This window comes from Cotesia glomerata, linkage group LG7, assembly GCF_020080835.1.
Source record: "Cotesia glomerata isolate CgM1 linkage group LG7, MPM_Cglom_v2.3, whole genome shotgun sequence".
Classification (NCBI taxonomy): Eukaryota; Metazoa; Arthropoda; class Insecta; order Hymenoptera; family Braconidae; genus Cotesia; species Cotesia glomerata.
Genome location: NC_058164.1, coordinates 3169675 through 3194172, shown reverse-complemented (window position 1 = coordinate 3194172; position 24498 = coordinate 3169675). Strand labels below are relative to the sequence as shown.

Below are 24498 nucleotides of genomic sequence, written 5' to 3'. Positions count from 1 at the left end.
TTTTATTTCATTCTCACCGATAGTTAATTTATTATGATAAGTATTTAGACTGCATTCGAAAATGCTCTATCTCTGAATATATAATTAAGAAATGACCTTGAATCTTGGGAACTATTGACATTTTTAAAGATATAAGTTCATCCTGATGTTACACTCATCGAGACCTTTCATTTGAGTACCCACATCAAATTTTTATATATTTATATATATGTATATATGAAAATACATGTGGGTACTCAAATGAAAGCTCTTGATGAGTGTAACATCTGGATGAGCTTATATTTTTAAAAACGTCAATAGTTAAGAAAGTACAGTGCAATTTAACAAGTTTGTTAAATTTGTTCACAAGATATTTATATCTTGTGAAATATTGACATTTTTAAAGACATAAGCTCACCCCGACATTATAGTCATCGAGACCTTTCATTTGAGTACCCACATCAATTTTTCATACATTAATATTTATTATATAAATGTATATATGAAAAATATATGAAAATGCATGTGGGTACTCAAATGAAAGCTCTTAATGAGTGTAACACCGGGATGAGCTTATATCTTTAAAAATATCAATAATTAAGAACTGACATTTGTTATCTTGTCAACTAACGATATTTCTAAAGATATAAGCACATCCCGATGTTACACTCATCAAGACCTTTCATTTGAGTACCCACATCAATTTTTCATATATTTATATATATTATATATACGTATATATGAAAAATATCTGAAAATGCATGTGGGTACTCAAATAAAAGCTCTCGATGAGTGTAACCTCGGGATGAGCTTATATCTTTAAAAATATCAATAATTAAGGAAGTACAGTGCAATTTAACAAAAGTCATTATTTAATTAAACAAAATTTTATTTATTTATAGTTTACAATTCTCGGCAGTTACATAGTGACTGCAGGTTGTTAGTATATTAATAAAGTATTAATTTGTATTTATAAAAAATGATAATATGCCTGTTAATTTTACATCAGTATGATAAAAAAAAAAAACTTTTCTCAATGATTTCGTAAATTCCTATTACAAGTTTTTAACAGCTATAACTAACATCAGTTTGACACTTAATATAAGTCCAACCGTATATATTAATGTAAAGTAAAAACTTAAAAAGATTACCAAAACTCTGAAACTAAAAGCCAAAGCGGGTGATTTAACTTCGAATAAATCAATATCCAATAAAAGAGCGATAAAATTTTAAATAACGCTGACAAGCTCTAATGCATATATCATCAAAAATGGTTACGTAAATCCCACATCCAATAATTTTTCCATGTCTCTGGAAAAAAAATTTCACATGTATCATTTTAAAGCGTTTTAAGAAAATTACTTTTACATGTACAATGTATATACTTAAAAATATATCTTAGTAGCCAAAAAAAAAAAAAAAAAAAGAAAAATTACAAAATTAAAACAAAAAAGTTGACCTAATTTTGTATGCAAGGATAATTAACTCGATTTGAAGCGACGAATGCTAAAAATTCAGGGAAATCTAAAAATAGTTTAAAAATAAAGAGAAATTCAATGAACATGCACGTATGCACGTTAAATGCGACAACACGAGAATGAGAGAGAGCGAACGATAATTCTGCACTTGTGTGGGTCCTTCTACAGGGAAATGGAGTCAGCGGCACAAGCTAAATAGGTTTGTATCCTCGATGAAGAGCAAATTAGATTACCGCGGAACAACCTACGCGACCTCACCCGGTTGTACGCGACAACTATGTTATATGTTGCATGTTACATGTTGTATATATATTGATATTGTGTATCTTCGTATAAATTTAATGCGTATATATATATATATATATATATATATATATATATATATATATATATATATATATATATATATATATATATATATATATGCCGGCGTTTGAGGGTGTGTGGAAGTTATTCACCAAAATGTCAGGTACATATGTATAAATTTAAGGGCCTCAAAAACATATAGATACCTCTTGGCGTCATAAACGAGAATATATGCCTTCTAGAATATCATCTATGGAATATGAAATACTAAAAATTTGTTCACTAGACTAGAATTATGTCAAAACCTTGAGCGTTAAATATTTATGAAATATAAAATTATCTTTTATTTTTCCGGGGATCCAGACATGATTTTTATTTTTTTTTTTAGCTTGATTCTACTCACTTGCGACCTCGTAAATTTAAATTTGGAGGTTTTGCATTTTTTTAACAGTTGTTGACTGTTTTTGGGTAAAAAAATAGTTTGAAAATTTATTTGAGAAAAAAGTAGTGAAATTTAATTATATTAACGTAGGTAATTAGTCAAATTTTTGTAAATACATCTTTTAGTCAGTAAAAAAATTAGGAAAAAGTTTCTATCCAATCATAGAAAATTGAAATTCAATTCTTTGTTTAACAATAAAATCTAGCAACTTTGCAGTCACTATGTGACTGCTGAGAATTGTGGGCTAGAAACAAATAGAATTTTGCTTGGTTAAATAATAACTTTTGTTAAATTGCACTTTACTTTCTTAACTATTGACATTTTTAAAGATATGAACTCATCCCGATGTTACACTTATCAAGAGCTTTCATATGAGTACCCACATGCATTTTTGATATATTTTTCATACATACGTATATATAATATATATAAATATATGAAAAATTGATGTAGGTACTCAAATGAAAGGTCGCGATGAGTGTAACATAGGAATGAGCTTATATCTTTAAAAATGTCAATAGTTCACGAGATACAAGGTCATTTCGTAATTATTGACATTTTTAAAGATATAAGCTCATCCTGATGTCACACTCATCAAGAGCTTTCGTTTGAGTACCCACATGCATTTTTGATGTATTTGTCATATATACATATATGTAATATATATAAATATATGAAAAATTGATGTGGGTACTCAAATGAAAGGTCTTGATGAGTGTAACATCGGGATGTGCTTATATCTTTAGAAATATCGTTAGTTGACAAGATAACAAATGTCAGTTCTTAATTATTGATATTTTTAAAGATATAAGCTCATCCCGATGTTATACTTATCAAGAGCTTTCATTTGAGTACCCACATGCATTTTTGATATATTTGTCATATATACATGTATGTAATATATATAAATATATGAAAAATTGATGTGGGTACTCGAATGAAAGGTCTCGATGAGTGTAATGTAGAGATGAGCTTATATCTTTAAAAATGTCAATATTTCACAAGATACAAGGTCATTTCTTAATTATGTATCTCGAAATAGAGAATTTTTGAATACAGCCTAAATACTTATCATAATAAATTGACTATCGGTGAGAATGATATGAAACCTTGAAAAGACACAAATTTAAATCAAGACCTTTGCAATGACACTAAATTTCACTAAAAAAAACCGATTTTATCATATGACTATCTTGGATACAAAATTTTCCTTATTCTCTTAATAATATAGATAAAATGAATAAATAAAAATTTACAAAGATTTGTTTCTTTAAGTTTTTTATGCCCGAAGTAAACTTGTAAATATAAATTGATCAAAATAAAATTTAAATATACAAAAAATTTTTACTAATAACTTTAATAATATTTTCAATTTTTTAATGATTTTATATTAAACGTCCATAGAAAAAAATATTAATAATACAAATTATTAATATTACTATTATTATTATTAATATTACTATTATTATTATTAATATTAATATTACAAATAAATTAATTTCATTTACAGTTTATTCTGAAATTTTTTATTGAATATTAATGAATTGTTTTTTATTCCGAAAATTTTAAAACAAAATAGATAAAGTTTGGAAAATCCAAAAGTGCACGACTCATAATGCTCATTTAATTATGAAATATAAAAAAAAAAAAAACTTAAGTCGTTCAAAATTAATTGCCGAAAAAACAGCTGTAGTAGGAAGGTACTGCACAAGCGCCCCTGGTGGAATAAAATGTACATAATATCTATAGATATAGATATATCACCATCCATGTTAATTTTACATGGATATATATAGATATACAGTCTTGTAGTTTTCGTTTTTTATTAATTGTAATTAAACGACACTGAATTAATTAACCATTCGCATTCAGTGACCTACAATCGTCGATTAGAATTTAAAAAAAAAATTTAACTCAAATAATTGATTTTTTCACAAGTTACAGTGTTTCCGGGGTTTCATACATGACGGACAGGAAAATTTTTTGACCTATTTTGATGTTTTTTTCCGTTTCTATTGCAGTAAATCAATTTTTAGAAAGTATGGAATTAATCTCCATTAAATTATCTCGACAATAGTATGCAAAATATCTTGATTCCGTGAACTAACAAGGCTATAATATTAAAAATAGTTGCTAAAATGAGGCGAAAAAAATTTTTCGATCGTAAAGCACTCTCTGATGCTTCGCATCATGAGTCGTGCAAAAAGAATTAAATAAAATCCTCTATTTATTTCTGTAATTAGAATTATAATTGCTATTGCTATTTATAAACCTGCATCATCTGTAATAATTAATTAATGGCTAATTCATCAGTCAATTATTTAGGGATCGCTCACTGAATGTGTACGTATTAAATTAAATAATTCAGGTTTAATTCTACATTTTACCGTAATTAATATCTTCATTTAATTATCCATTATCATTCCACACACATTTAATAAACCAAAGTAACTCAACATCACTGATAAAAATACGTAAACTAATTAAATTTTTAACTAACAAATAACTCGCTTATATAACAACAATTTATATTAATTAATTACGAAAGTTACTCATCACTCACGGCGAAATTAGTTTAATAAATAAAATCTCGGGGTTTATATTTACTATCGAGTAATTTTGAATTTTATACCGGTCTCTCCCTTTCTCTTTGCTTTAATCCTCTTTCGCGTCCACAGTTACTCACCCCATCTTTCTCGCGTATAGAGGTCATTTCTCGTCGTTTCCGCACTGAGGACATCAAACCGAACCACACGGTGAACACAGAACAGAGAAGCTCGTTCCTCGTTCTGGATACCAACGACGTGTCCAGGTCATAAAGCAGATTAATTTGCTTGTTTATACTACCGTCCACTGCTATGCGGCGTATGACCGCTCTTGTGTCGGTTGTATTAATGCCACACTGAGAAAAATACTTTTTATATACATATATATATTTACAAGAAATTTAATACACTATTCGTGTATTATTTTTTTTTTACGGACAAAAAATTTTAGAAGGTTTAAATTAAAAAATTGGTTAAAGTTGTTTAAGTTTCATTTTAATCTCAAATCTCTATTGGAGTTAAATTATTAAAATGAATTGATAATTTTAAAAACATTTTTTGTAAGTTAATTTTGAATTTGTAGAAGTTATTAATATATTATTAAATTAAAAATTTACATTCAAGAGATTAGACTAGAAATTAGTTTAAGTTTTTTTTTTTTTATTTTTTAATAAATTAACTACATTAGAGTTTTCCAAAGCTTCAAACTAACTTAATAAAAATTCAGGTTTTTTTTTTTAAGTAATTTCTCATTAAAATATTACAAAAAATTAATGTATGATTTTCAATTGATTTTTTTAATACATTAAATAATAAACAATATAGTAATCTATATTATTAAGAGAATAAGAAAAATTTTGTGTCCGGGATAGTTATATGATAAAATTGTTTTTTTAAGTGAAATTTAGTGTCATTGCAAAGGAATTGATTTGAATTTTTGCCTTTTTAAGATTTTATATCATTCTCACTGATAGTTAATTTATTATGATAAGTATTTAGACTGCCTTCGAAAATTCTCTATCTCTAGATACATAATTAAGAAATGACCTTGTATCTTGAGAACTATTGACATTTTTAAAAATATAAGCTCATCCTGATGTTACACTCATCGAGACCTTTCATTTGAGTACCCACATCAATTTTTCATATATTTTATATATTTATATATATAAATATATGAAAAATATATCAAAATGCACGTGGGTACTCAAATGAAAGCTCTTGAGTGTAACATCGGGATGAGCTTATATCTTTGAAAATGTCAATAGTTAAGAAAGTACAGTGCAATTTAATAAATATCTTGTAAACTATTGACATTTTTAAAGATATAAGCTCACCCCGACATTACACTCATCGAGACCTTTCATTTGAGTACCCACATCAATTTTTTATATATTTATATATATTATATATATGTATATATGAAAAATATATCAAAAATGCATGTGGGTACTCAAATGAAAGCTCTTGATGAGTGTAACATTGGAATGAGCTTATATCGAAGAGCTTATATCGAAGATCGAGAAGAGGGCGCTAAAGAGTGACAACGTGGAGTTGAATCGCTCCTCTTAATTTAACTATCAATTTATTTCATCAATCAGTATCAAGTGTTGTTTGGATAACATTCAGTGTAAATAAAATCATACTTCAGATTGACATATAAACAGTGGTTTTTTATATTGTGTATCGGGAGTTGTCGTTTACTTTATCTTGGTCATTCTGGTGCTAACCTATAACCAAGTAACCAAGTAATTATAACTTTCGCCATTAGCGCTATCTGTAGCACGGGTGCAGAAGCTTTTACTAATTACCATATTACTGTGAAATCTATATTACCGGCAAACATATATTTTATTTTGTTCTCAGTGTTACTTTATTTTCTTTATAACCTCCAGTTTCACTTTATTTTTCTAATTAATATACAAAACTACATCTGAATAAACTGGTTAAAAAGTGCATACTTAACTTATCCAACATGCCGAAAGTGAATAGCCCTGCAAATAGCCCTGCAAATTCCTCTAAAAAATGTAAGGGCTGTAATAGTGCTATTGTTAATGTTAACCCGGTGTTTTGTAAACAATGTGGATCATCGTATCACCCTGGATGCGCGAAAGCCACCTCAGTTCTGGCAAATGGAGGATTTCAGAAGTGTTGTGGCATCAAAAAGTCGCTGTCTCTTGAAGATATTAGGGAGATGTTCCGTACAGAAACTGTCACATTAAGAAATGACATTAATGAGGACAATCAGAAGTTCATTGACCCACTTAAAATGAGCATAACTGAGCTCAGGGCTGATGTGGAAAAATTTACTGCTGGCATTGAAACAAAACTCCATGATTTTGATGAAGGTCAAAGAAAAATAACAAATGAATTATGCTCAGTTCGCGTGGATATTAATAAAAACATCGAATCCATAGTCAATATTCAAGTAAAATTAGATAACAACAACGAGAACATTGAAAGATTGGTACTTGAAGAAATGGAAGATCGTATTAACCGTTCCACCAACGTAGTTATCTTTGGTCTTCAGGAATCACATGACGTAAATAATGAAGTCAGAAAGCAGTTCGACTCTGGTCAAATAGCAACTGTAATGAATGCGTTAAAACTTAACATAGCGCATGTGGACCACCATCGCCTAGGTAAATACTCAACTGCTCTTACGGTCCCAAGACCTCTAAAATTACGCCTCCGACACTCTCATGACACTGACATTTTAATACAGAACATTGTGGAACACAAACGCAAAAAATCTCTTCCGGAAGAATTGTCCAAGATAGCGATCTCAAAAGATCGCACTATTCGTCAACGAGCAGCACAAAAGGAAGCAGAAGCCGAGTTAAAACGTCGCACAGCCGAAGGGGAATTGAATCTTATGATAGTGATGAGGCGTGGAATGCCGATCATCACCAAACGTCATCAGAAACAGCGGAATACAGCAGAGACAAACACACAATATTAAATAGTACAATTAAACATTTTTCATTGTACTATCAAAATGTTCGAGGCATAAAATCAAAACTCAACACGATATACTGTAATACAGCATTTATAGAGTATAATATTTTTGTTTTTTCTGAAACGTGGCTCAGTCCTATAGTCTTTTCATCTGAAGTATTCGATATTAATTTATTTTCTGTTTTTAGGTGTGACAGGCGACCGGACTTCAGGAGGTCTGGAGGCGGAGTCCTGATAGCATGTGAGGTTACACTCAAAGCTCTGTCAATAGATTTTGTAGATATTTTGCTCCAGTTTAACCAGATTGAAATTGTGGGTGTTTTAATTAACTCACATATTACTACAACATTAATTGCAATATATGTACCGCCTGACTTGGACCCTCAAACTTACTCAGACTTCCTGGAGATCCTGTCGTCTCACTCGTGCATGGATGCTGTGTCATTGATTATACTAGGTGACTTCAACTCTCCTCTCTTCTATCAACACATCAGCTCCGGATCATCGTCTAACAAATCTGACTTTTTAGTATCTTTTGCATCCTATCTCAATCTCAAGCAACACAACAACATTCTCAATTGCAGCAATCGTTTACTTGATTTGGTCTTTGCATCTGACGACTGCTTTGTTGAGCTTTGTACTGATCCAATTATTAAGATCGACCCTTATCATCCTGCTTTATTAATTTCTATGCAAGTATTGTCTACGCGTACAAAAGAAACCAGTAAGAAACCTGTATGTAAATTTAACTTTCATCATCTGGAGAAGGCTTCGCTCATGTGGGAGCTTGATCAACTAGACTGGTCAAATCTGGACATGGAAGTCTCATGTAACTCTATGTGTGACATATTCTATGAACTACTTGATGTCGCAATGTGCAGAGCTATTCCTGTGTGCAAAGGTCATTCCCATCGTAGTACCCCTTATCCACCGTGGTTCACGAGTGATATTATATATGATTGTAAACTCAAGGAAAAAATCAGGATAAAATATCGCAAAAATCATAATATTTATCTCCGTGAACAATACAATGGTCTTAGAGCTTCGCTAAAAACAAGAATTAAAGTAGCTTACAGCGAGTATCAGGTAAAAATAGAGTCCCGACTGACTGAAGATCCAAAAAGTTTCTGGAAATTTATAAAACACAAAAAGAATAACAATCAGTTCCCAGCATGTTTCGTAATCAATGACAAAATCTGTCCAAACCCTGAAACCATTGCTTCTGCTTTTGCTAGTCATTTTAGTAATGTTTATCTAGCTAACGATAGAAACACTTCTGACATAACGAATAGGAATATGAACCAATTAGATACTCTAGGCGGAATCGAATTCCTGTCAGAAGATGACATTTTACGTTACCTTAAAAAATTACCGGACAAGATGTCAACAGGAATCGATGGCATACCGTGTTCAATAGTTAGGTCATGTGCTAGGTGTTTTGCAAAACCCCTTAAAATTATATTCAATAACTGCCTAAGATTTGGTATCTTCCCAGAGAAATGGAAACTGAGTAAAGTATGCCCTATTCTTAAGTCAGGTGACAATGCTCTTGTAACTAACTACCGTCCAATATCAATAATCTCGGTATTTGCAAAAGTATTTGAAATGGCAATATACGATAAACTCTTACCTTTTTTTAAAATGGAAATATCAGATGCACAACATGGTTTCTTTAAAAAAAGATCTACAGTCACAAACTTACTATCTTTCACGCAATACGTTAATGACGTTGTATCAGACAATGGACAGGTTGACATGATAACGACTGACTTCGCCAAAGCGTTCGATAGAGTAAATATACATATCTTGATCAAGAGACTTAAAGATATTGGTATACCGGAGCAACTTCTGAGCTTGTTATCTTCTTATCTTATAGGCAGGAAAAATTTGGTCTTATTTAATGGATACTATTCTTCGGAATTTGTATCTACCTCAGGTGTACCACAAGGCTCCAATCTAGGACCATTACTATTCCTTATATTCATCAATCCATTACCGGATAATATCTCATGCTTCTTTGAGCTCTTCGCAGATGATGGTAAGTTCTATATGCAAATTAAATCGGAAGCTGATTGTCAATTCTTGCAGAGAAATTTGGATGTCCTAGCACTCTGGTGTAGTGACAACAAACTGTCGATTAATGAAGATAAGTGTCAAGTAATGACAATTACTAGAACTAAATCACCCATTTTGTATGAATACAAATTGAATGGTATTAAGCTCAATGCAGTCACTATATGTAAGGACCTTGGTGTATTATTTGACTGTCGGTTGACATTTCAAGATCATTTTAATTATATCGTTAATACGGCGTTAAGAACTCTCGGTTTTGTTATAAGATGTACAAAGAATTTTAAATGTATTAAAGCTATAAAGACATTGTACATCGCCCTTGTACGTCCTAAATTGGAATACGCTTCCATAGTATGGTCCCCAACGTATAAAAAACACATACTTGAGATTGAGAAAGTCCAAAGAAAATTTCTGAAATACTTATCTTTTAAAATTACTGGTATGTACCCTGCGTTGGGTACCAACTATATACAGTTATGCAATGATGCTGGTGTGTTGACCCTGGAGGAGAGGAGAGCTTGCTCATCTATATTATTTGTAAAAAAGTTGCTTACAGGTTTAGTAGACTGTCCTAGATTATTGCAGCAGGTACCTATATTAATACCGTCGTGTAATTTAAGAACAACAGATTTATTTTATTTACCCACAGTCAAGTCAGTTCTGGCTCAAACTTCCCCTGTTTATAGGATGTTAAAACTATGTAATATAATTGTAAACAATTGCGTACATGATTGCGACTTACTAGGATCTACTCAAATATTAACTACCAATGACATAGCATCTATTCTAGTAAACTTGCGTAGTTAACTCAAAATAAATTTTAAATAACAGCACAGGAATTAATAAATCAGATTAAATTTTAATTTTAATGAATATATTATGTCAATTTAACAATATTTATCTGTGTTAACTATTTTATGTGTCTCTCTTGTGTAAAACTCGATGTAATTAAAATTATTATTAGTGGCCCTGTTAATGGCAATTGCTGTTGGGCCTAAATGTAAATAAATAAATAAATAAATAAATAAATATCTTTAAAAATGTCGATAATTAAAAAATAACCTTGTATCTTGTGAAATATTGACATTTTTAAAGATATAAGCTCACCCCGACATTACACTCATCGAGACCTTTCATTTGAGTACCAACATCAATTTTTCATATATTTTATATATTTATATATATAAATATATGAAAAATATATCCAAATGCATGTGGGTACTCAAATGAAAGCTCTTGATGAGTGTAACATCGGGATGAGCTTATATCTTTAAAAATGTCAATAGCTAATGAAGTACAGGTGAATTTAATAAAATTTACTATTTAATAAAGTAAAATTTTATTTATTTATAGTTCACAAGTTACGGCAGTCACATAGTGACTGCAAGGTCGCTAGTATTAATTAATTAAATAATTAAGAAAGTATGAAAAATTTGTTCAGCGTATTTTTATAATAAATTCTTATTTTTTAGTTAAATTAAGTATAATTGGAAAGGTTTTGACCTTGTTATTCCATATATATTTATGTTATTTCACGGTTTCATATGTTTTTTAACAAACTCTAGATTGAGTAGAAGTACCATTTGTGGCCACTGTACCGTTTATGGCCATTTATTGTTCAAATAAACAATAGAACTGAATTTATATTAATAAACCATTACAAACTCAATTTGTTTTAATATATATTTTTTAAAATTCAACAAAATATCGTTATAATATTATAATTTTTTATAAATTAATTAAAATGTTAACTGGCCAAAAACTGTGCTAAGGTGGCCAAAAACGGTACTTCTACCCTAGATAAGAATGTCGCGCTGGATAAAATTTGTTTTATTTTGTTGTAAGAGAATAAGGAAAATTTTGTGTCCGGCATATCTTTATTATAAAATAATAATAACAAATATTGTAAGTGATAAATGATTTTAAGAAGCAATTAAAATTCGTATTAATATCTTTCCATCAAAAGCCATTTGTATTTAGTATTTCCTTCTTGACGTTCTAAGAAATATGAAAGATTGCGACAGGCTTTAATGAATATTTGAGAAGACTGAGTAAAGTCAAAAAAAATGACAGTAAACACGAGAGGGTTAAAAGTACGTATGAAATATGATGAAAGTGGTGATGCAGAGAACAGAGAAGACGGACGTGTCACTTCCCCAGAGAGTTGAGCAGACGACCCGCAAAAGCCCTCACACTCATTCAAGTTCCACGATTAAAGTTGGGTTAAGCTCATCCATACTCGGTGCTCCTCATTCCGTACGGTCCTTTTTTCCATTGGCAACCCCGAGTTTTTTCACTCGCGACCCGATTTCATTGTTGGACGGCGATGGCTGCCTAGTGGGAATCCCTCGTTAGACAGCCCACGACTAAATCCCCAGTGAACCGATCGAACATGCTGACTCTTTCTAGCCGTCGTGTGTAATGACGTAATAACGAGTTGAACTAGACAATGCTGAAAAGCTCCGATGGATTATTCACCCGGGCTAATTGTCCCGTTTGATAAATCTCTGCAGCGTCGACTCTGTACGAATGGATTCCCAAATGAGCTGAGGTCATACTTTATGAACGAATATGCCAACAACGACCGCTATGCCACTGCTGCGAATGAACCCCTCAATGCATCTCCATATATGTCGATAAATATCGATATATTGCAATACATGTGTCTTTCGATCGCATATTGAGGGTCAGTACATGGGAAATAGAAAAGGTTGATGTGCGAATGGGCGCCACAGGGCTGGAATCTCGATATGTGAATTCAATGAACGGTATTAAGTGCTCATAGAGTGCTTTCGAAGGTCCTAGATCGAGTTCGGTTATGACTATGACCGATCGCTGATCGATTATTCAGGGAACATTTTTAAACTTTTATTGACAAATCACTAAAAAGTTGATAAATCTAAAAGTGCATAGCTGAAGCCATGTGTTCTTAAAATAAAAAAGCAACTAGGTGTAAACTGTAAAATTAACTCGGATTCCGGTTAATTTTTATAGTTTCAATCAGTACAGTACATCGGGGTGGCACAAATGTAACTACTACAAAATTTAATGTAGAAAGTGTAAAAGCCACAGTTTATAATTTAATATTGAAAATGTGATTAGTTGTCACTATAGTAAATAACGACTCTCTCATCTTAAAAAATTACAGTTTCAAACAGTAAAAATTGCCGTTTTATTATATAGTCTATAATATGAGGAGAAGGGGAAGGTCTCACACTCGGAGAATTTAACATTTGAAACAGTAAAAATTCTACTCTTAAAATATATATTTTACCAGTCCAAGAAAATCAATAATTATAGTTTGATTTTTAGCGTTGCGTTTAAAATTTACCATTTTACTTTCTAAATATTGACGTTGCTTCTATAGAAATTTAGTAACTAGTTTATATTTTTTACATATCATGCGATCATTTTTTAGGTACGAAATGATAAATATCAAAGTCAAAATTCTTAATTATTATACTGTAACATTTTGGACTCACATAGCGAATATTACTGTTTGAAACAGTATTTTCTTCCATGTAAATAATGAATTGTAGCATTTGAATGATAAATATTATATAGTGATTGTTAAAATCACGATTTTACTGTTTGAAATGGTAATTTTTTCCGGTTGATCATAACTTATTATAAATCGACTATTATTTATTACAGTTTACTTTTTTCCGTGTAGTTTCAAACAGTACAGTGGACATCGGGGTGGCACAAATTCAAATATTACAAAACTTAATGTAAAAAGTGTAAAAGCCACAGTTTATAATTTAATATCGAAAATGTGATTAGTTGTCACTATAGTAAATGACGACTCTCTCATCTTAAAAAATTACAGTTTCAAACAATAAAAATTTCCGTTTTAATATATAGTCTATGCTATGAAGAGAAGGGGAAGGTCTCACACTCGGAGAATTTAACATTTGAAACAGTAAAAATTCTACTCTTAAAATATATATTTTACCATTCCAAGCAAATCAATAATTATAGTTTGATTTTTAGCGTTGCGTTTAAGTTTACCAGTTTACTTTGTAAAAATTGATGTTGCTTGCATAGAAATTTAGTAACTGTAGTTTATATTTTTTACGTATCATGCAATCATGCGATCATTCTTTAGGTACGAAATGATAAATATCAAAGTCAAAATTCTTAATTATTATACTTTAACATTTTGGACTTTCACATAGCGAATGTTACTGTTTTAAATAGTATTTTCTTCCATGTAAATAATAAATTGTAGCATTTAAATTGTAAATATTATAAATTCATTATTAAAATCACGATTTTACTGTTTAAAATAGTAATTTTTCCAGTTGATCATTACTTATTACAAATCAGCTGTTATTTATTACAGTTTACTTTTTTCCGTGCAAGAATTAAAAATTAAGGATGAAAAATTTTGGCTTAATGATTTTTCAATATTTTTAAAATCAAATTTCCTTATTCTCTTAGTTTTTCAAATAATAAATTGTCTATCGACGTTTGAATTTTAATTCTTTTTCATTAAATTTTAGTGAATTTCCATATGACGGATTTAAATTGCATCATTCATGTCCTACTTTTACTGATTTAATTATTGATGCTCCATCAATGTTTGTCAGTTGTAATTCATGAGCTTTTATTGAATTGACTTTTACATACGTCGAATATTCAAATAGCAAAAAAGTTATTTTATCTTTGGAATACCGCGAATTTTAGTTAATTGGATCAGTCTTTTGATTAACAACGACAGAAATTCCTATGATGGATTCCAATGAATTGTTTGAAAAAATTGCATCAAATTTTAATAATTCCGACACTTATCCTTTATAAAATAAAATTTGTCAAAGTGAAATAAAATTTTTCAACCTTTGATTTATTTTATTGAATTAAATTTTTGGCAAAAATAAAATTAACAATATAAATTAAAACAAAATATTTTTATATCCTTTGAAGTGAAATTGCTATCCAGAAGGTTAATAAAAATCCCGTGATAGTTTTTTTAGACGTTGTCTCGTAGTCATGACAGTGAAGTTTTTATTTTATAGAATCTAATGAGTAGATGTATGCAAGGAAAATATTTTCACGGTGTATAAAAAATCAGCCTGGTAGTAAACCGGTGAGGAAAACTTCCTAAACTAATTTAAAGTAGACGTGAAGGCATGTCATTTATGATTGACATTTCATAAACCTTCAGATTGAATAAAAAATTTTTTATCCCATTTTTTTTAGTTTCAAACTTTCAAATAAATTTTCATAGTTGTTGTGAGTTTTTTATTATAATAAAAAATCAACCTTTATTATCTTGCAATTTATTTTATTTATTAAATTTTTTAATGAATAATAATAATTATTTTTTACATAAAAAAATAATAAAAAAAATTTTTCAATTGTTCTTTTCCATTTATGTTAGCTTGCAATTAATTTAAAGTAGCACTCAGGTTAATGAATGCATAAAATAAAAAATCAAAAATAAAAATAATAACTAAGAAAATTAAAGTGGTATCTTGATTAGAGCTTTTTCATCCTCAAATAATTCTCAACTGGTTTCTATTTAACCCTCGGATTGAGCCTTATCACAAGGTTCCCCGATGAGCTGAGGCTCTTGAAAGTTCAAGTGACTGAGGAAACAAAATCTCGACAATCGCGACCCTCACGCTTTTCAAATCCGGCCGAAGTCTACAAGTCTCGTGTGTCAGAATATACAGAACAGATCCTACTCATTCTCTATCTCTTTTGCTCTCGCTTTTTTTCTAAAACGTCTCTGTCGTTCCAACGACTGTCCCTCTTATCCTCATTTCATAGCTTAGCTTTTGCGGACGCTAGTAATTCCCTCCGTCGGATTGTTAGATGGAAAACGTAATTGTGAAATTTTTTTTTCTGGTTTTTTATTCGTTAGAAAGTTCCATGCATTTTTATGACGATGGAATTATGAATTTATGAAATTTTTTTTCTGCATAACATTTTTTTATAATCTAAGTTATGTATTTCAATTATATTATTTATACTTTATAATATTAAAATTATGTTAATAATTGAAAAAGTTTTGACAGTTAAAAACATGGAATTATAAAGTTAGTAAATTTTGTCTTAGTTGATCTTTATGATCCACTTCACACACAATATTAAGTAGTTAAAAAATGAATAATTTTTTATAATATTGGATTTTCAAATTTTTCAAAAATTATTAGTTGTAGATTTTGGTCACAGGAAAAAATTAATATTTAAAAAAAAAAATTATTTACTTAAAATAAAAATAAATGAATTAAAAAAAAAACTAGTAACCTTACAGTCACTATGTGACTGTAATAACTTATGACCTATAAATAAATAAAATTTTGATTAATTAAATAATGACTTTTGTTAAATTGCACTGTACTTCCTTAACTATTGACGTTTTTAAAGATATAAGCTCATCCCGATGTTACACTCATCAAGAGCTTTCATTCGAGTACCTACATGCATTTTTGATATATTTTTCATCTATACATATATATATATATATATATATATATATATATATATATATATATATATATATATATATATATATATATATATATATATATATATATATATAAATATATGAAAAATTGATGTGGGTGCTCAAATGGAAGGTCTTGATGAGTGTATCGATGAGCTGCTTCTAAAAAATGCCAATATTTTACAATATATTTGATAAATTGCACTGTACTTTCTTAACTATTGTCGTTTTTGAAAATATAAGCTCATTTCGATGTTACATTCATCAAGAGCTTTCATTTGAATACCCACATAGATTTTGATATATTTTTCATATATACATATATGTGATATATATAAATATATGAAAAATTGATGTGGGTACTCAAATGGAAGGTCTTGATGAGTGTAACATCGGGATGAGCTTATATGTTTAAAAATGCCAATATTTTACAATATATTTGATAAATTGCACTGTACTTTCTTAACTATTGTCGTTTTTGAAAATATAAGCTAATTGCGATGTAACATTCATCAAGAGCTTTCATTTGAATACCCACATAGATTTTGATATATTTTTCATATATACATATATGTGATATATATAAATATATGAAAAATTGATGTGAGTACTCAAATGAAAGGTCTTGAAGAGTGTAACATCGGGATGAGCTTATATCTTCAAAAATATCAATAGTTTACAAGATACAATAGCATTTTTTAATTATGTATCTAGAGATAGAGCATTTTCGAATGCAGCCTAAATACTTATCATCATAAATTGACTATTGCTGAGAATGATATGAAACCATGAAAAGGCACAAATTCAAGTCGATATTTCCAATGACACCAAATTTAACCATAAAAATCCATTTTATCACATAAATACGTTGGCCACAAAATTTCACTCATTCTCTTAATAATATAGATAACTTGGTTTTCTAAATAAAAATGTAATTAAAGAAAAATATAAAAATTATTGAATAATAAGAAGCAGAGGAAAAAGAAAATTATGTAAGATTTTTTAAAATAATGACATTAATGTTGATAAAGTACGCGTCACACATACATTGTTAATAAATCAAAATTTTTAATTACCTTTAAAGGAAGTTTTGATTTTTATTAGTATTTTTTTTTCCTGTTCTTTTAAGTTGGACATTGAAGTAAAGTAACATAGTTCGATATTTTATTTAGAGAGTAAAAAAAAATAAGTAGCCTAAATGGAGTGTCAAAAAATATTTGACCGTGAGAAAATGCTTATTTAGACTCCTTGCGAAGAAGCTTAAAAAAAAATAAGAGTAAAAAAAATATAAAGGATGTAAGAGAGATCGATATATATATTCGTCCACTTCTCTAAGGACGCTCTCGGCTCTCGAACGGCTTTTCCGGCATCTCGAGACCGTCTCTCTTACTCCCGGTTCTCATCGCAACTGAAGCACGAACTCTGCTCTTAAGGTGAACCAACTGAGGACGATGGAAAGATCCTGCGGAGTGAGAAGGCGAGAACTGCAAAGGGTTTAAAGGCGAAAATGCAGAGAGTAATTCCTTGGATCTTCCACATGACACGTGCGAGTGACTGTCGAGGGCTTTCTAACCATCACACTCAGCTCACTCTTCCCTTTTCTCCTTCCTCCCTTTCTTCTTCTTACTATTTGTTGTTTTTATTTGGAAAAGATGCTTTTAGCATCAAGTGTTTATTGTTGTTTTAAATAAATAAAACTAGCCATTTTTTTTTGCTTTCAAGTTCTCTGCAAACATTTTTCGATAAGTGTTCAAATATTTTTATTTGCTGGTATTTACTTTCATTATATTGGTGCAATTTTCATGAAAATGGTTCACAAAAATAATGTATTATTATAAACCTGCAGTTACTATATAACTGTTGAAAATTACAAATTTCAAATAATAAAACTTTCACTCAAAAATTTTTTGATATTTGTAATTTTAATATATATTATTAAGAGATTAAGTAAAATTTTGTGACCAGTGTATTTATATGATAAAATAAGTTTTTATGGTTAAATTTGGTATCGTTGGAAAAGTATTGACCTGGAGTTGTGCCTTTTCATACCATTCTCACTAATAGTCAATTTATGATGATAAGTATTTAGGCTACATTCAAAAATGCTCTATCTCTAGATACATAATTAAGAAATGACCTTGTATCTGGTGAACTATTGACATTTTTAAAGATATAAGCTCATCCTGATGTGACAATCATCAAGACCTTTAATTGAAGTACCCACATCAATCTTTCATATACTTATATATATTATATATATATATGTATATATGAAAAATATATAAAAATGCATGTGGGTACTCAAATGAAAGCTCTTGATGAGTGTAACATAGGGATGAGCTTATATCTTTAAAAATATCAATAATTGAGAAATGACCTTATATCTTGTGAACTATTGACATTTTTAAAGATACAAGCTCATCCCGATGTTACACTCATCAAGACCTTTCATTTGAGTACCCATATCAATTTTTCATATATTTATGTATATGTATATATGAAAAATATATCAAAATGCATCTGTGTACTCAAATGAAAGCTCTTGATGAGTGTAACATCAGGATGAGCTTATATCTTTAAAAATGTCAATAATTAAGAACTAACTTTGCTATCTTGTCAACTAACGATATTCTTGAAGATATAAGTTCATTTCGATATTACACTCACCGAGACCTTTCATTTGAGTACCCACATCAATTTTTCATATATTTTATATATTCATATAGATGAATATATGAAAAATATATGAAAATGCATGTGGGTACTCATATGAAAGCTCTTGATGAGTGTAACATCGGGATGAGCTTATATTTTTAAAAACGTCAATAGTTAAAAAAGTACAGTGCAATTTAAAAAAAGTCATTATTTAATAAAGCAAAATTTTATTTATTTATAGTTCACAAATCACAGCAGTCACACAGTGACTGCAAGGTTACTATTATACATCATTTGGGTAGTTTTTAAATAAATGAAAAAAGTAATATTGTTATTACAGGATCAATTACCATTAACTTCATGGACAAATATGACGGAAAAAACTTTTAGAAACAACAAACTATTTAAAACTCCTCCAAAAAGCTAATACAAAATATTAATAATTTCCAAAAAATATATAAAATTCTTCAACGGCACAAATTGACATCAAAATATTTCTGATATCAAATTTAACTATAAAAAATTACTTTTACAGAAAATTTATGCCCGTCACAGAATTTTCTTTACTCTTTTAATTATATAGATTGAAGTAAAATGTATAAAAATAAATAAGAAAAATTTATCTAGCACAAAATTTGAATTTATTTAGAACTACTTTGAAAACTTATCATAATAAATTAACTGTTGTTAAAAAACATATGAAACCTTGAAAAGATATAAATTTCCATCAAGATCTTTTCAAGGATACTTAATTTAATTTTAAAAAACCATTTTATCCTACAAATACGCTAGACAAATTTTTCATACTCTTTTAATGAGATAGATAACGTTTTGAATTTCTCTTTATTCAGAAATTTTTTTTTTTTAATAATTTTGCCTCAAGCTCCTCTCTTTATTCTATTATCAAATATTTTTATAAATAATTTCAATACAACACTGAGACATAATACAACACATACAACACCTCATTTTTAAATTATCAAATAAACGGATTTAATAAAATTCTCTACCGAGAATTAAAAGGTTATATAGTGAAGAAAAAATAAAGTAAAAAAAAAGAATAAAAGATGTCGACTTTTGTGGACGAATAATCCCCAGCTCACTATCTTACTTGAGTGCACAGACTCGTCGTCCTTCCAATTAGCCAAAGACCTTTGATTAAAGTTACTTCGCACGAGGTTCTCTCACCCCAGTACCCACAGAATTTCTCTCCTTTCTTTTTATTTCTCGGAGCTTCTTTTCTGTTCCTTAAACCCTGAACTCTCTCTTGGCCTGCAACCCCAACTACGACTACGACTGGCAAACCAGAGTTTTCATCCTCAGCTAATCCCTTTCTTCATTCTCCTTTAGTCACTCGCGTTTCATTAATCAACAACTTTACAGCCAATGCCGCATTATCTTAATGTATTACCCTGTAACCGTATAGCACTTTGCGTTACTATTTAATTTTATGTGGCTGGGATAAGAAAAAAGAAGTCAAATAAAATTTAATTTTAGTTAAATTGAATTAAAGTTAATGGATAGTTCCTTAAAAAATCCTAAAATCAATTTTATTTTTATTTTACGGAGTATTTTTAAATACCAGTCAGCAAGCAAACAATTAATTTGAAGTAAAATGATTAACTGCTGTTGTTTTTTTTGATTTTTTTTTATGAGAGAAAAAAGTGAACCGATGACCGAAATACGAATCAGCGGCGTATATGTATGTCTGATTTAATTTACATAAAGCAAAATCTGATGGTATAAATAATGGATAAAAATAAAAATAAAAAAAACGAACAAATAAAACGAACGAAAATATAAATACAGGGAAGATATCGAAAAGAGAGAAACGAAAAATATGAATATCTGAATAATCTTGATAACGGAGTGGAATATATGTGCATATGTGAAAAATGCCGATTAAAATTGGTAGCCTACATATTCCATTTAGCAATGCCAAATGTCACGGTGTTGTTTTTTGGATACTTGTTTGCGAATACGTTTATTACCATTTGCGTTGCGCTTCGCTGATTTTTTACCAAGTTTATCACCTGCAGCTGTTTTTTATTACACATCACTGCATTTACACTTTTTATTATTTTCATAACTGACTTCCTCGATTTATATACGTATTTTATCTCCATAAATATACATATAAATATAAATATGATAACTTTATATCAATATACTCTCATAATCTCTTTGGAGTTTTTATATTAGTAAAATACAATAAGTAGAGCGCGAGAAAATACTAAGTTGCTTGTGTGGAAAATTGTATTTTAATTTTAAGAGGTAAAATTTTGACGTTCTTATACGATATTAATTATTAATTATTAATTATGAATTTGTGGAGTCACAAATTCACTTAGTTTAAATACATTCAAGACAAGTGCTTTTGAATTCTTCGTGAAGCGTGAACGAGACAATAAATGTTAATTTTTAAAATATTAATATTCATTTTCTCAATTTTGGTCCATGAGTTTATCATCTTAAATTATCATCTTTATGTATTTGCATCACTTATTTTAATTCTTTCATTCAAATTTATACTTTTGTTGTATTTATCATAATTACATTCCAAATTTAAGGAAAAAATGATTTTATTGAGTCAAGAGAATAAATTCTTGAGTCAAGAAATTATTCTTGATTGTAGAAAATTTTTTTATCAGTGTATCTTCATTTATAAGTGTACTTTATTATACTATTTTTCTTGTATACTTTTGCCATTTGGCTGTACTGCCTTGGCATTGAAATTAAATAATAATAATAATATTTGTTTGGATGTTGAAACCCACCTGAAAAATTGAGCTATTGAAATTTTAGTTATTGCAATTGAAATTTAGTTATTCTTCATTGCAGAGCTACAAATTATTTATTAAAAAGTTGCCAAAATTTTATAATTTGTTTTTTTTGGTAATTTAAGAATTAAAAAATTTTTGTCTTATTTTTGATTGATATTTTTTCAATATGAATTTTTAGAGTACCATAGTATTTTTTTCTTTAAATAGCATGAAAAATTATGCAAATTAAAAAAAAGTGTCATAAAATGATCGGCTGCCCAATTTTAAAAGAAAGTAACTGCAAAATTTTTATACCTGATTTTTTTTTTTAATATTGCTGCATTTCTTATAACTTAAAGCTTAATTTCAAGTAATTTTTCTTAAAAATATTGATATTAAAGTATTTTCTATTCAAAAATAAAATTTTTTATCAATTTTGCGCGCAAACTTTTTTTTAATAACAAAAATTTTTAAAAATCTTAAAATTGTCAGTTACTGTATTTTGAAATTGGGTAGCCGCGATGATTTAAATATTTTTTATAAACTTTTTAAAAATTTAACATTGCATTAACGATTTAAAGGCAATATGTCAATATTTCATTATAAAATTTTCTTATATTCTAAATCAAAAACAGAAAAATTAAAAAAATACCAGCATCAAAATTTTTCAATTTTTATCTTGAATTCCAGATCGAAACAATTATTCACATGATTTACAAAGCAAAAAAAATAAAAAATAACTAAACATTTAAAAAAAAATTACCATTGCATGTTTACAAAAAAAAAAGAGTTAAAATTCCTTAAAAAAAAATATTGAAAGACTAAAAATGCTAGAGAGTGATTTTGTTGGTAATTTTTCACTGAAGGTAATGAAGCGTCGTAACGGACGTCAATTACGCTGTGTCCGGAATTTATCGGATTCTTGGAATGCTCTTTCAACCGAAGACGTGAAACTCGATTACTAAGAAACGGAACCTCGACGCTGGGTACTGGAAAAGGTATCTGGTATATAGTACATACCCGAGCTGTCGATTTGTGTGCAGAAAGGATTTTACTGAGTTATTGCCTTCGCTGCTTTTACATTGTAGGCAGAACTTTTTTTTTTTTATTTACTTTTCACTCTATTTTTATCCTGCAAAATTGTAAGACCGAAGTTGAATTAATGGCGCCCAAAAATATTTAAACAGCTAACGTGCGCTAAATATCAAGCAAAGAAAGCTTACAGACTCGTAATCGCCATTGTATGAAGCATATATACACCCGTGACTACCGATTGAACAGCAAACTCTATTATTAAGTTCTATTGACCGTATAAAGTAAGTCGGTATCCATATCAAGTATCGTAAAACCAATGTTGATTACATTACTAGCGTACAGAAAAAAAAAAAAGGGAGGTTGAGGTATCTCAATACTTAATCCAAACTTTTCGACTTCTTTCAGTCTTAAGCTCCGAGTATTTTTTTTTTTTTTTTTTATTTGTACTCTGAGAACTTACGTCTAATCGAAATGGATACTTGTACAACTGTTATTTTTTTTTGTCAGACTTTTTGTGCAAAAATAAACTAAACTTTTAGGTAAATTCAAACTTAAAAGCTGAAAAAAGTAAACAGAGAGTTTTTAGTTTTTTTAGTTTCTCATTGGCGATTTTTGTTTTTGTTACAGTGTGTTACGGCATTCAGATGTTTGAAGAGACACCGAGGTACACGGAAATAAATCCGGGGGAAGATGCTAAGCTTATTTGCCGTGTTTCTGGCAAACGCGGATTATGTATTTGGCAGAAGGATCAAAAGGTATGCTAGTCATTTATTTTAAGTCTATTATAAAATAATTTATTTTAAAAAAGTTTTTTTTTTTTTTTAATTCAATCGCTGAGTCTACACTGATAGAAGGATTTAGTTCTATTTAATGAGATTTAGTAACAGATACTAAATGATTTAGTAACAAACCTTTCATTACCAAATATTTAGTAATAGGTACTAAATCATTCATTAAAGCTCATTTAGTTCCACCAAATAAATATTTAGTAGTATTTAACAAATGATTTATTGGTACTCAATAAATCGTTTATTGGTATCAAAAAAATTAATTTTTTAACTAATTTTAGCGTGTAACCTAACTTTTTAACTTAAAATAAATTAAAATAATTAAAATAAATAAATTTAAGTAAAAATATAAGGTATTATAAAGAAAAGAATCTCATTAAATTATATTTTTTTGTTTAAGACTTTTATAAAATTTAAAATTAAACAAGTTTTTAACATATCAATAATAGACAAATTAAAAAATGTAAAATAAACTCCACTGAGAAAAGACATAAATAGAAGCCATTTATTGGGCGTATGTGTATTTGTAAAGGTTTAATAAATCTCCCAAAATCAAGCTGAATAAAATAATCTAAGAGGCGCGCAGTAGCCCTATCGGATCCGGCCCTTGCTTACCAAAGCATTGGACCGGGTTCGAATCCGGCGTACACCAATGAATATTTTCAATATTTAAGTGTATTATTCTGCTCAGCCTAAAAAATAAAACGAGTTCCAATCTCAAAAGTTTACTCCCTACCGTAGTCGCTCATGACCTTAGTAGTTTATGCGACTTTAAAACAAATCAAAAAAAAAAAAAAAAAAAATAATCTAAGTCAGTGAATAGGTTATGTATCGCATAAACATTAAAATTAAAGCATACACTGATAGAAGGATTTAGTACGGAGTACTAAACTGATTTAGTACGAAGTACTAAAGTGATTTAGTACGGAGTACTAAAGTGATTTAGTACGGAGTACTAAAGTGATTTAGTACGGAGTACTAAAGTGATTTAGTACGGAGTACTAAAGTGATTTAGTACGGAG

General features: G+C 29.1%; 1 protein-coding gene across 2 annotated transcripts in view; it reads left to right on the top strand.

Annotated features, from left to right (window-relative positions):
• The window catches only part of LOC123269526 (kin of IRRE-like protein 2), a 187727-nt gene that overhangs the window by 105710 nt on the left and 57519 nt on the right, over positions 1-24498 (top strand). For both annotated transcript variants that reach the window (XM_044735279.1, XM_044735280.1), the window contains exon 2: positions 23316-23443. In XM_044735279.1, the coding sequence (XP_044591214.1) occupies positions 23316-23443 (128 nt within the window). The remainder of the gene's footprint in view (positions 1-23315; positions 23444-24498) is intronic.